The 15119-nt window shown below is 36.6% G+C and overlaps 1 protein-coding gene across 1 annotated transcript in view; it reads left to right on the forward strand.

The window, feature by feature from the left end:
* The window catches only part of USH2A (usherin), a 770355-nt gene that overhangs the window by 407445 nt on the left and 347791 nt on the right, over positions 1 to 15119 (forward strand). The window contains exons 35-36 of the mRNA XM_067729757.1: positions 4048 to 4199; positions 9019 to 9181. Of these exons, the coding sequence (XP_067585858.1) occupies positions 4048 to 4199; positions 9019 to 9181 (315 nt within the window). The remainder of the gene's footprint in view (positions 1 to 4047; positions 4200 to 9018; positions 9182 to 15119) is intronic.

Here is a 15119-nt window from a genome sequence, read left to right on the forward strand (position 1 = left end):
CAATTACATGAGAAAAGGGAAATATTGATTTGGGTACTTTCTGTTTCAATGTTGAAAAGCAGATCAAGAAGATAGAGTTTCAGGAGTCTTAAAACTTCTTTAAGAGCTTCTGCAACATGTGATTTGCACATAAGTGCAATAACATAAGTGATTTGCACATTGTGTGCCCATCACATACAATGATTGCTTAGCAAAGTGCCTGGCATATAGTAATTTCTTGTCTTCATTATTATATTATTAGTGTGATTTTATCTATTTTTCTTCTCTTAAATTTTCCATATGCTAATTGGTTTCTCGTTATGTACCTCTCATTTCTTAGCTTTAATTCACTTGTGATTTTGTGTGTCAAGTATTAAATGGCATTCAAGCAAATACCCTCTATAAGTATTCTTTGAGTTACCATAGATGGTGACATTAGAATAAAGAAGAACAGATGCTGGTAGCTGCACTTTTTTTGTGGAGCCAGAGGGGCACCTGATAGTAAAATGAAGACACTTTCTCAAAAATTTGGGAAATAAGGGAAGTGGACCTGCTTTTGGAAAGAGACATGGTACAGAGTTATCTTCAGAAAGGAAAATGGGTCAAAGCACTAGCTTTTTAAAGTAAAAGCTCATTTAAATTTTAAAAAGCTTTCATCCTAAAGGATGTATTGATCAAGATCTAATTGGTCAAGTAGAAAATGCATTAGGTATTCAAGACAGACTATATTTAATATTGTACAAGGAGTTGGTTATAAGAGCATTGGAAGGACTGGAAGAAAAAAAAAAAAGGGAGAAGGAGGTGGATACCAGGAGAACAAAAAGCGTGATTGCCAGCAAGGTGCTTAGTTCCCTGGGCAGGAGCTGAGCTGTGGGCCCGCTGCTGGATCTGCTGATTTGAACTGGATGCTTGAACCATCAAGAGCCACCGAGATTCCACTACTGAAGAAGCTGCAAATGCGGAAGAGGAGCTTGTGATGTCCGGACTGCGTGGTGTGGCCCCTGCTTGGCTGTGTAGTGACAGTCAGCAAAGGCCTCTGCTCTTGGAGCTGGAAGCTGGATGTTTTCTTTCTTCCTGCTTCTGCCCTTCTAGCAATGCCTCCTCTTGGTGAAACTTACTAGAAATTCAACCAGCAAGAGAGCTACAAATGTAATGAGCTGACTGTTGGGCTCAGTGCACAGAGCAGACTAGAAGTGTGGATGTAGAGCTGTGATCAGATGACTTAGATGAATAAGCAGCTGAGCTATTCAGCCGCCATGCCCACTCTTCTACCTTCTATTACTTTCCACTACTGTTGATAATCACTGCATGCTTCCACCCCAAATGATACTACTCTGCTTTGGACAGATGAAGATGCTCTTACCCCCTGTCACTATAGTCATATCTGGGTGGTATTAATTCCCCTTTCAGTTTAGATACAACCCACATGGATATTCTACAACTTAAAAACTAAACTATAAACTAAAACCCACAAACTTTTAAAATATAAATCAATAGGGAAAAGGAGGAGGGAAAATTAGTTATTATATACAAATCTCTATGTAATAAGCACGAAATAAAAAATAACGTCTACAATTCTTGTTTCTATAACTAGTTAAGGCCATAGTTGATATTCAAAACTTCTTCCCCTTGCTCTCAGCCAGTTGCCCATCTGTTTGGGTTTCTTGACCTAGTGATGCAACCAAATGTGTACTATTAAAAGGTCTGTGTCCTTAGTGGTTGTGGCTTAAGTGACTTTAGACTTTTAAAAGTTACATGTTCAGACCTGGTCAGACAAAGGGATATCCTTGGGAAAGTCTGGAATGTCAGCATGCGAAAGGAAGCTAATTCCTCCTTCCACACAGTAATTTTTTCTTTGCCTGTTGATCTAGTTGCACGAGGATCCCAAATTGCTGGGTATCAATAATATTCTCAGTTTCTAATTTACTGGTACCTTGGTGATGCCGCATGATATAAGTATTCCTCTTTGTGAGTAGAGAAAGCACGAATAGTTTCTGTAGCATATGAAGTATAATAGTGAGAGGTAATACGCTGACTACCTTCCCTTGAGTCCAACATTTTCTCACTATAGAAAAACCAGCATCCAATACAGGTTCCTTGTTCAAAGCAGACGTAGCATCTTATAGGAACCCCAGATCCACAGGGTGTTATCTCTCAGCTTGGGCTGTGAGGTAGGCTTCCAGAGGCCATTTCGGCAATCTCCCAGACTATGGGTTGATGAGGTATATTGTAAGATGGATAACTTCCATAGTTATAGTTAGTTCACTTCCTCCTTCTTTTGCTATAAACTGATTTCTTAATCAAAAGCAGCATTGTGAGAGATATTCTGACAACCACCACAGCATTCCATAAGTTCACAGACGATGGAGCTGCCAGACCACTGTGAACAGGTTCTAGAAGTGAGCAACTCCTTCCCAGGAGAGAGGGACGCTCACAAAAAGTCTCCTGGTATAATGATTCCCAGAGTGAAGCTGTCCCTAATATGGTGACGGATGAAGGTTTGATCTACTTTCAGGACATTCACAAGACCAGATCTGCTGTGCATAAGGCTGAGAGTCAGGCATCCTGGAAGCCATCTCTCAGGGACTCTCTTGATGACCTTTGATTTTGCTAGAGTCTTTGTTTCAAAACTCACTCCTTCTCTAAATCCTGATTTTGAGCTATTCTATAATATCAACCTTCTAGCAAGTTTCTTTTCACATTTCAGGTATCTAGGTATCTTTTTCCTGTTGTCTTGAATTTTCACTCTGTATTGGATGCTGGTATTTTATTCCTATGCTGCATATACTTTAATGTATTCATTCAGTCAATATTTTTTAAGTACCTACTGTGTTTTAGTCATAGTGCTAAGCTCTAGAAATACACAGGTGAGGAAGAGTCGAGATTGCCTTGGGGATCCTGTAGCCCATTGGCAATGTCAGGCAATTAAATAAGGAATAATGTCACTAATAATGTGAGAAGTGGGAAAGTAAATACTATGATGAAGATGTGCTGTGCGCTAGTGGAGAGGCACCCAACATCTGTCCTCAGGGAAGGCTATCTGACAGATGAACAGTTAAGTCCTCAAGGACACACCCAGGAGGGCACTGTGAAATTAATTTTAGTTTGAAAGAGTTTCTAATTTAGCATGCAAGCAAAGTTCTGTTTCCCCCAGTATAATGTTTAATGAGTGTGGGGATGCTGTATTTCCAGTGAACAGAGATCCCTAACTTCCTTTTAATGCATGTTTGGATGCAATAAATCAAATGATTATATTAGCCATATAAATGATTATATTAGCCATTCAGTCTCTCAAATCTCTGTTAGTTGATTTCATGAAAATGCACATAAGTTCTGAAATAAATTTAAGTTGATCATTAAATCTAGCAAATCATAGTTTCTCTAACCCATTCGTGAGTGTCTCATAAATGCAATCCGTGCAAATTGCCAAGGCTTTCTGTTTAGGTAATTCAGTGTTGTAATTGACAGCATGGGCTCTGGAGCCAGACCGCCTAGATTCAAATCCTTACTCCGAAACCTGCGAGCTTTGTGACCTTGAGCAAGTGACCTAAGCTATCTGTGCCTGATTTTCCTCATCTATGAAATGGTGATCATAATACTGCCTTTATTATAGTAATGCTGTGAGGAGAGAGTTAAAAAGGAGGATGCTCTTGGAACAATGCCTGACACATCCTGAGTCACACACAATGCATTACCCAACAAGGTCATTGGACTTCTAAAGCACATCTATTAGGATATCATTTTAGAAAGCAATACAAATTATAAATGTACTTAATTTATTCATTTTTTATATGGAACACCAATGACAGCAGATAACGTGATGCAATAGAAAGATTCCTATACCGGGACTCTTGGGTTCTATTTGTGTCTCTGTACTAATTAGCTTAACATTTTGATATTCAAGAGTTTAAAGCCGGTTTTATCCTTTGGAAAGAGGCAGGGTTTAGACTAAGGGAGAGACTGTGATTCCACGAAATTAGAAATCATATCAAGAAGTGCTGGCTTCTTTTAAGACATTCTTTGCTGTTGTCTAACAATCATACTAAAAGGCAGTTATTATCTTCCCAGGTGTTATCACAAGTTACGGACTATATCTAGATGGTATATTAATTCACAGTTCCTCAGAACTCAGCTGTCATGCTTCTGGATTTGCTCCTTGGAGCTTACATTCCTTCAGAGTCCAAGCCTGCACGGCCAAAGGTTGTGCTCTGGGCCCACTGGTGAGTGTATGAATTCACATTCCGGAAATGTATTAAATGTCAGATGACAATGAACAGGCAACTCTGCACAGCTAGCCTTTCAAGTTGGATGGGAGAGTTTCTTTTTATAAAATTTCAATTAAGGGTTAGTAGGATTTTATATTCAACATAAATTTCAAGACGGCACATAGGTCTAGTGAAGGACAGAAGGTACATTTTACTGAAATTTCAAACGGTAAGTTGACCAGCTGAGCAGGCATACATGCGATTTTGCCCAATTTAGTGACAGAGTTACAGTGGATGTTTTTCTTCCAAGTAATGAACTCGACCACTTGAGTAAGTTTATGATTAAAAAGTGAAAATAATTAAAAACGCATAACTGCCACAATATGTCAACACTGCTTCCCAACAAGTATATTCATCAATTAAAAGATTGTTTGCCTCATCCATTAGAATAATATATTTTAATTTCATGAGTGTGATATATTAATAAGAGCAGTATTTAAAATTACATTAATATCAGCTTTTGATATCCACATTTCAGTAATCTATATCTACCTATATTTCATTTGTAGTTGAAAGATAGACAAAAGTGTGCTTTTTATTACTGGTATAATTTTCAAAACCCAATTGATTGTACATAATTGTCATAGACCAGCATGACATTCTTCAGTTTCAAAACATAACATTTGACTCTTGTGCATATGTCTTGATTGATTAGATTAAGCTTCTTTTAAGGGAAATGCTCATTCATTTTAGATATTTTTTGGCAGTCTTTCCTAATGGCCTATCATTTTAATGCGTTTTGTCTTCATTGAAGAGTGTATTCTATAAATATTACCTTGAAAAACAGCTCTACCATTTAATTTTTTGCTTCCTTATTTTTGCTCACACCTCCCGTTTCGCTTCAGAGATTGGTTGCTTTCCAAGCTGCTAACATCATCTATCAGTGGAGCTGAGCTGTAGTCTTTATTGCCATTAAGTATTTTATAGCCTGGACCCCTCTGATGGTTACTTACTCTTAAAAGCAGGAATGGCAATAGGCCAGCCTTTCTTCTCCATTCAGAAAAGAAAAAGAAACAAAAGAACACATCCCATAAGCTTGAAACTGAGACTTTTTCAAAAATATAAAGTGCATATGGTGGTCCTGGCTACTAAACTGGGTCCCACTCTGTCTCCTGATGTTCTGGTAACTTTAAACAAGGGGGACATGGTTATCAATCTATGTCTTGTACAGATAATAGGCGATGTTGACCTGAAGGAATCAAATTCCACAATGCCTGATGGGAAGGAGGAAACCGAATTGGATTGTAAAACCCTACTCTCCCACGGCCTCACACATCCTAGACTCAGTTCTGACTTAAAGCGCAGAGTTATTTTCTCCCTTTCGTCTTTTTCTTTATCCTGTGCTCAGTATACAAACACTTTTCCCAAGTCAATGATCCATCTCTGATTACTGGGATTGAATAACAATGTCTTTATTTAGAACAAGTCAACTCTATGTTGCCAAGAAGTTAAAACCCATGGTCTTCAATTGATTTCTAAAATATTTTTTTTACCAATTACAGTACATGTTATGCCCTTAAGAGATTACATATTTGAGTGTTCTAGATAGCTCTGGATGTCTATCACAATCATGAAAGATATTACAGATTCAACTCTTTTTGTTGATGATGATTCTTTTGAATGTGTCCTTGATTTAAGGAATCTAGGAATCAATCTTAAAAGCCAGAATTATCATTAAATCATAATATGTTCAACAAAATCCAGCCAAATTGCGTGTATATATATCACTTAAAGGTATTCTTTATCTGAAGCCCAGTGTTATAGCAAATATTTCATTGAAACAAAAAACTTTATGATCTCTATTTTTAAATCTTTTGCTGGAAGAAATCAAAGAATTAATTTTTCACAGTCAATTTTTTTTTTCTTCACCTAACAACATTCCTTAATGATAACTCTTGGTTTTTAGAAAGAGAAGCCTGTTTGTTTCACCACTTACGTATTTAATATCATTGTTTTTCATGCACATAGGGAAATACCGTTCAATGTTTCCTATGACAAATATGCTCTATAGTCTTGAATGTGGTCTGGTTCACCCTCAAAATTTTCTAGGTTGCTCATATAATAAACCAAAACAAAAAAAAAAGGACAAATTTGATAAAATAGAATATTTTTAAAATAAAAATACTTGCATAAATTCCATATTCTTAACACCTTAATTAGCATTAGTACAATATTTTTTGTGCCCTTAGCCTAGCCAAGTTTATTCCCTGTTATTCATGATTCAGAAGAAATTGCTCTGTACTATCTGAAAAAAAAAAAAAAAGATTTCTGTGTGTTTTGTTCAGTTCTTGTCCATTTACACAATGTATTTGGATTTTAAAGAAATGCCAACATAAAAAACAATTTACAGTGCCTTTGATCTTAATTTTTTAAGATGCTAATGTGCATTGTCAAATTAAATCCAGTAATTGAGGTTTCATAAATGTTTGAAATAATGAAAAAAAATGAGCAGAAAATTCAGCACCAGAAGAACTATTTAAATGCTTTCCTTTTTTTCAATTATATTGTTGAATTGCAATTAGAAACCCTTCACATTTTGTGTTTCTTTAATAATATGCAATAAATTTGTCCATAGGAAAATCACTTTGCTTTTGTTTGTTTGTTTTTCTCTTATCCACTGTTAGGTAACACTGGTAGAGTCTAAGACGGGGAACTTTATGACTGTATCTGGCCTTGGAACATTCATTAGATTCAATTCTCCAAGGACCCTTTTAAGGATGAAGTGTGAAACTATAGGCCACCGCTGCATGATGTGGTTAAAAAGCTACCTTGGTTTCTTGGTGATGGCATGCTTATACAGATAAACACACCCAGACACACATGTACACATGCTCATATTTTCACAGCCATTTTTTAAATAAAGAAACGAATAAATTTTGTTATTTAAGACATCTAAATCTTAATGGCAATAAATGTTATGGTCAAGAAAATCCCATGTGGAATATCTATCCTACACCTGCTATTTTTCCCCCATGCCTCCTTGGAAAACATGCTTTATTCTATGAAACCTTAGATTTCTCAACTATTACAAAAGGAAAATGATGCCTACTTTACAAGGGGCTGCTGTGAAAATGTAAATGAAATATTTATACAAAGTTTTCTGGTACGTGGTAAGAGTTGTATTAAGGATAACAATTTTATTAAAATGTTTGTTTTCATTGCATATTTCTTCTCAAATATTTTTTTTTTCTGTGTCAAGGGAGTTTCCCAGGTGAAAGCCAAGTCAACCTTCTAGAATGCCTTTTGCTTAGCATTTTTTAAGGCAAGGTTGATAGAGAAAACGGTAATTAAAAAAAACCAAAACAAGTCAGAGAAAAATAGTACAACTGCCAAATTTAATATAGTGTAAAAGCCCTGAAGCATTTATCCATATGCGTAAGGAAATTTTAAAATGCTATTTATTTCAAATTGACCAGATATTTGAGAATAATAATATAATTATCTGGATTTTCCCTTAATTCTTCAGCTTCTTGAGTCTCCTTTTATTTGGAACCCTTTAAAATAATTTTCTATACAATAACTTGAACTACATACATAGATATAAACCAATTGTATTGGTTATGAAATATTAAAATGAGGAATTGATATTTTTCTAGTCAAGTTTCTTTATCCTTTTTTGTACATAGCTATTAGACTAAAAACATGACTAGGAGTTATAGATCTAAAGAACCCCATAGCCTTTCTCAGATGAAAATAAAACATGTCATGACCTCATACTTATTAAAAATTAACACATTGTCTTTTCCACATTTATTTTTATAATTGGGAAAGTGTATTCGTCCTAACAAATGAAGGCTACATAATTGAGAATATTTGCCTGACTAAGGATTTCATGTTTGGTCGGTCACCTTCCTGTGAGGCGTGAGCCTGTATTTTAAGAATAAGGTCAACATTATCAACATATTCAGTAAATCTGAAAAGGCCAAACATTTATGAGGGATGCTTATGAGTTTGTGGTGATTAGTTAACAAATTTAAGCCAGTTATTAAAAGATGCTAAAATATCCTGAACCCCTTTCTGCTTTCTTTCCAACTTCATCTTCTTCTGTTCTCTTATTTTACTTATTTAGCTATTAAAATCTTTCTGGCCCCTGTGTAGTGAAGGCTTATATTTATTTCAGATTCCTTCTCTTCAAATAAGTCATTTTTGGTTCTTTTCTGCATACACTCATTACTACTATATTAATGAAATTTCAACTTTTTGTGATTATACTTTAGGGATAGAGTCACTCAGGTACATTTCTCTCTTGATGTCTGGCATGGTGCCGTTTGCACATACCTGGTAGCAACACAGCTCAGAGAACTCTGTGTGTGTGTGTGTGTGTGTGTGTGTGTGTGTGTGTGTGTGTATGAGTCAAGATGCTTGGTGTGGCCTTTGACAAAGCCCAGCAGTCTATCACTGCAGTCAGGAGCTTATGAACACAGACCTTACTCAGTTCTTCTGTTTTGCAATCATATAAAAATTGTTTTTAAACCATCCTAGAAGTAGCCCATGGATATGCACCGCCATAGGCACAATCGCAGTGGGAGCTGATCCACATATTCTGGAAATCACAAACTGCCTTGGTCAGGAGCTCAGATTCTAAGCTTTAACAGCAGGAGGAAGAAAACACGAGGTATGCTTTGATCCTGCTGACAAAATGAGGTATTCGTACAAGATGCGACTGTCAAAATAGTTTACTTCACAGCAAAGAGATTCTTTGAAGAAGTATGCTCAAAGTGAAGCATGTACTTATTTTATTTGCAAACAAAAATAAATCTTTTTATACTCACAGGTGGAAAATCGAACTCTAGAAGCTCCTCCTGAAGGAACAGTAAATGTGTCTGTCAAAACAGAAGGATCCCAAAAGGCCCATGTGAGATGGGAAGCACCTTTTCACCCTAATGGACAATTAACGTACTCAGTCCTTTTTACTGGCGCTTTCTATGCTGACCAAGGTAACTTGTTTGTCATTTTTAAACTTTCATAACATTAGAAAACAATGTATTTTCTTTTGAATTTTTTCTTTTAGCCACAGATTTTAATTTCTTTTTCTTTCCTAAAAATAACCTATATTGACAAACCAATTCAGCCATGCTTATTTTGGGGTCCCCAGCACAGCTGTAAAAGCTTCATCTGATGAGTTGCAGGAAGGGCAAACTCTCCACACCCACGCCTGATCTACTCAGCTCCGGGGAGGCGGGAGGCAGCACTCCATGTTTTAACAAATCCTTTAGGTGGCCCTGAAGGTCACTCAACTTCGAGAAAGATTGGCCTAGTATAGATTCTATATTCTTTTCCCCTTGCTTAGTAAATGGTGAAAACCTAAACGATTATTCCTGCAAAGAGTTGAGTTTTAATTTTGCAGTCCGTCTTCAGCAAACTCTTTTTGTGTGATCATTTTAACATTGCTAAAGTAAATTAGGAATGCTGGTGTGTGTTCCAGTCAATTCACTGGACATGGGTTACACTGTATAGGCTTCCTTGAAAGTATTATCAGAAACGATCTGATTCAATAAGTTAAGTTAGGGCTGGTTAGGTATGATGCTCACGTGAAACAACCCTCACCATAGAAAAAAATGCAGCTTTGTATTTCACTGGAAAGCTAATTTTTGTTTTATCCAGTGTTTACTTTTATCATTTCCACGAGTGGCCTATTTTTAAAGGAGGTGTTTTCAACCTTTCTTGTTCTGTTAGTAGCAAATATGCAATAACGTTGATAGGGTCACATATAGTATTAACAGGAAAATGATTTTCCTCAGACTTTAAAACTTTAAAATGTTTCTTTTCTAAAAATTTTTATTTTATACTGTGGTTTAGTTGAGTAACAATGTTGTGTTAGTTTCAGGTGTACAGCAAAGTGATTCATTTATACATATCCATGTGTCTATTCTTTTTCAAATTCTTTTCCCATTTAGGTTATTACAGAGTATTGAGCAGAGTTCTCTGTGCTGTACAGTAGGTCCTTGTTGATTATCTGTTTAAATATAGTAGTGCATATATGTCAATCCCAAATTCCCACTTGATCCCTCCCCGCGCCCCACCTTTCTGGTTCTGCATCATCTACAGCTATTTGTAGGACTTAATAACATCCTCAAAGTGGAAAGCAGGTGAGGAAAGAGGAAAACAGACTTTGCTGAATTTGAGGAGGGCATTCTTATTTGTGTTCTGTGTTGGTACAGCGAGTTGAGTGCGTGTCAGTGTCTGAGTTGATCCCATCAAAGATCGGTGTGTCCCTCTTTTATGCAATCAGGGCTTTGATGTATTCTGCGGTGAAGCACTTGTAAGATTATGAGGTGAAGGAGTGATGATCGATTTGAAAAAAAAGCAGCAATATTTAGGCCAGACCCGTGACAGCCCAGCTATTTCCGCCAAGGCAGCTGGGTGAATAATGTAAGAGCCATATTCCCCCTTGTGTTTAATCTTGCATTGTTTTTGCAGAGAAAATTTCTGCTTGCCTTCTAAGTCATGTCATCTTCGGTTGTCATCCCGTCTCTCAAACCATCAAAACGGTATTAAATGTTGCAAAGCTGCGCAGCAAGAGAACTTTCAAAAGTCAGAACCCATTTGCAGAGCAGCCCTTGTAGAAAATGTATTCTGTTCTCGGCAGAATTTTCCTTCAGTTCTTTCCACTGAGAAGTTTACTGATTTCTCCCAGTGGAATCTGCTGGAATTTATCGGTTCATGGTTGGCAGTCACAGATTAAGGTAAATGTCGATCCGTAATGACCCTCTACATGTTAGTATTGCAGTAAAGCTGGGCTTTTATGTCAAAGATATCGGAGAGGGAGCTATTACACATGACAGGGGTGATCAAGGGACTCCAGACCAAGGCAAGCATTATTAAATATTGACTAGTTCTGTGATTTATGTCGAGCTGGAGGGAAAAAGTGACTTTTTAACCATTATATATTCTTCAGCAACGAAAACCAGCCATTTATCTCCTGCTGGTAATAAAGAACAGAGTGCCTGCATATTTTAGTGGAGGGAAAACCTGGTCTTACAAATGAGATGAACTCCTCCATGATAACATTTCAGTTTGTTAATTGCCAAAAGCAAAACAGACAAATTGGAAGCAATTACAAGATTTGACTTCAAGAGTTTTGCGGTGTGCGTTCAACTCTAGGGTTGAAAGGGGGTGAGGTTGGAAGCCAAAGGATCATCTCAGGATGGGCCCCAGGAAATTCCTTTCGTAGGTTCACTGTCACTGGAACTCTGATGTCCAGTGTTAAGTAAAAGGCTTTCAAATATTGTCTTGTCCGGACACCCATCAACAGCTCGGTGACCTGTACACTGAGGGTAGGGAGATCTGCATGGCTCTACAAGAAACGAATTAAACATTAATTCCTCAAACTTATTTAAGATATCATCTGTTCACAAGATTTATACAAAGCTTATTGAATTGTCTAACGGCTAATTGGTTATTTCCTTGACATAATGAACAACTATATTTCATCCTTTTCTGTGATGGCTACTGAAGAGGTGGTGGTTAGAATGTACAAGACAGGAGAATCCAGCCGTAGGAAGCAAGCCTAGCTTAGGAATAAATGCGCCTGCAGCCAGGTCACCGTTCTGTAGGGCAGGATATGAGCTGTCTCTGTAAGACGCTCATGCCGGACCCCATCGTACATGTCAGTTTAGACCCTAAACTACATACTTTACAAAGTCAACATTAGGGGGCTTCCCTGGTGACGCAGTGGTTGGGTGTCTGCCTGCCGATGCAGGGGACGCGGGTTCGTGCCCCGGTCCGGGAGGATCCCACGTGCCGCGGAGCGGCTGGGCCCGTGAGCCGTGGCCGCTGAGCCTGCGCGTCCGGAGCCTGTGCTCCGCAACGGGAGAGGCCAAAACAGTGAGAGGCCCGCGTACCGCAAAAAAAAAAAAACCAACAAAACAAAGTCAACATTAGATTTTGTAACAACAAATGAGGCAGCACATATCAAAGTGTGATTCCTTAAAAGGTATTTACTTGTGACCAGGTATTACATTCTCATGAATCAATATTTAAAAGACAGGAAAATAATAAGCAGTTAAAAGTGCCCAAACTTTTCTGTAGTTTCAAAGGAAACCAAAGTCCTCCATTTCTTATATCCTAATAGAAATATTTTATGTATGTACAAGCAAATATATGTATTTCCCCCTTTTCAAATGTATCTGCCACACATATATTTTACACAAATGTTACCAAATTGTACACACTGTGTACAAAAAAATGTACTTTTTTTCCACCACAATTGTAGACACCTTGTCACATGAGTAACCAGAGAACGTCCTCAGTGTTTATACACCTTCATAGTATTCAGTTGTATAGATTATGCCATCACTGGTTTAACCAGTCCGCTATTGATGGGCATTTAAGTTATTTCCAATCTTTTGCCATTTCAAAGAATGCCTTAATGAATAAAGATATAGGTGTGCCTTTTCACACTTTGGCAGCACGTTAGTCTGATAAATTGCTTGAAATGATTTTTGGAACTTTGTAAGATATTGTCAACCTTCAGTCCACAGAGGCCATACAATCTGTGCTCTCATGGGAGTGTTATAGTGTGCCTGTGTGTCTACAGCCCTGTCATCTGAGCACGTGGCAAATTGATTATATTAAAAATGATGGCAGATAGGATCTTGAGTATGCATTTCTCTTATTAGTTAGTTTCAACTTATTTTCATATGTCTAAAATCGGTTTGTATTTCTTTCTCTGTGAATTCTCTGTTTGTGTCATTTGCCCATATTTTAACCAAACTTAAGGAACTCTTAAGTATTAACAAAATCTGTTATGGTGAGTAGCAATATTTTTCCCTCTCCTCAATGGTTTTCTTTTTTCTAGCACTTTAATGCTTTTTAAAAATACATTTATATTCAATCAATTCAGAATTTATACAAATAAGTAATCTATGGATCAAACCTTTTTTCTCAGAAAATATTGTACTATCTCAAACCATTTATTAAATAAACCAGATTCTTTCCCACTGGTTTGAGTTGCTGTCTTTAAAAAGTCTTAAATTTCTGCATTTATTTATAAATATATTTGGACAGATCTTTACCTTAATTTACATTATTATGGTAATTTAATTATTAAAGCTCTAGAATATTTTTTAATTCCTAATAAATGAGGACTAATCTACCTCATTATTTTTATTCTATAGAATTTACCTACTTATTTTCCTTATTTATTTTCTTTCAAGCAATATTGGTAATTTGCTACTTCCCCCCAGAAGTCCCGATGCTATTTATATAAGGGTGGGATTGAATTTATAAGTTAACTTAGGTAGAATTAATATCTCTGTGATATTGAGCTTCTCTAATCAATAATATGATTATTATTATTTCTATCTGTCTTCTCTCTCTCACAAGACGTTAAAGTTTTCTTCATATAGATTTGTTCATTTTTTGTTTAATTTGTTCATTGATATTTTATAAATATAAATAATTTTATATAATTATAAATTATATTATATCTGTTAATAATTAAGTAACTTAAAAGAGCTAAGTTTTGAATAATACATAGAGTCCACTCTCAGATGCCTGTCTTCAGAAAGCCATACTTTCACACTTCTGTATCTATTGGATGATCTAACCACAATAAGCATCTATGGCTTTTTTGATACTAGGATTTGTTGTAATTTTCTGAAAAGCACAGACATTTTACCAGGGAGAACATGATAACCTGATTAATTAGACTGTCAACTAGTTTTTAGTAAACCAGACCTGAGATGTATAAAATGGCACCAAAGATTGGACCTGAAGGGTCTCTGAGCCCATAGAATTGGCAAACAAATAGAGAAGATAAGACAGGGAAACCTAGCAGGGTCATTCTCAAGTGTGTGAGGCTAGAGAGAAACCAGAGACCAGGCAAACCAAGTGGAACAGAGCTAACTGGGGGTAGATTTTGGAAACAGTGGCCCTTACTCTTTGCTTCAGTGATGGGTTAGAATAACCTGAGTGTGAAAACACACAGAGGGAATGACAGAGCGAGCACAAACAAATGTGAATGGCAAAAATTAACAGATTGCCCAACCCACAGTGGGATATATGAGAACATATTTTCTGCTTTTTCTTAATGTCTACCATAAAAGTAAGGATGAGCACTTCCTTCTGTGGGATTCTGCCTGATGTGAAGCATCCATTTAATTATGAGGAACATATGACACAAATTAGCTTTTTCTCGCAGCTGAAAATGCCACTTACTGACCTGGAATAAGTGCTGTGCTCTATGGCTCTCCAAAGCCTTCCACTCACCTTGCACAGGTGAACGGCCAGCTCCCCAGGATCAGTTTACAACATCGCCAAGATTCTTTTCTCTTCACATATATGAATTAACTAACACATTTAATGGTAAGTAATAGGTTTCTAAAACTTCCTTATGAAACATACTGAGTGTGTGGGTTTTTTAAATAAAAGAAATGTGTAAATTTAGGAATTAAAAACTAAAATAACTGACAGCATAGTAGTAAAAAACATGGCTTATGTGAAACTGGTTTTAAAATTATAAATCTTTTCTCTAACTGGTAGGTGAAAGTAATATGTGATGAGAATTTATGGTTGTATAATTCTTTTATTAGGTTTCAAAAATATTTTCAACTCAGAGTATTATGAAACCATCTAATTGTCAAGAAGGAATGTAGAGAATAATATTATTAAGAGAAAAAGAAAATCTTCTGAGGTCCTATCGAGTATTTTCACAAATGCCAGGCTCTTTACTACTAAACCAGATTCTTTAGATGCTTTACACAGATCCTCTTCTTAGTAGACAAGACCACGTCCTGCTTTCTTTCTTAAGCAGTTACTGCAGAGTCCTATGCGAATAGTTTGAGTCTTCATTTTGCTTCCTTTTGAATGAATCGGGAAGTGATCTTCCTTGCTGGATAACCTGACAGATTGTTTTGTGTCTGAGTTTCTCAG

The sequence above is a fragment of the Pseudorca crassidens genome, chromosome 2 (genome assembly GCF_039906515.1).
Source record: "Pseudorca crassidens isolate mPseCra1 chromosome 2, mPseCra1.hap1, whole genome shotgun sequence".
Taxonomy (NCBI): Eukaryota; Metazoa; Chordata; class Mammalia; order Artiodactyla; family Delphinidae; genus Pseudorca; species Pseudorca crassidens.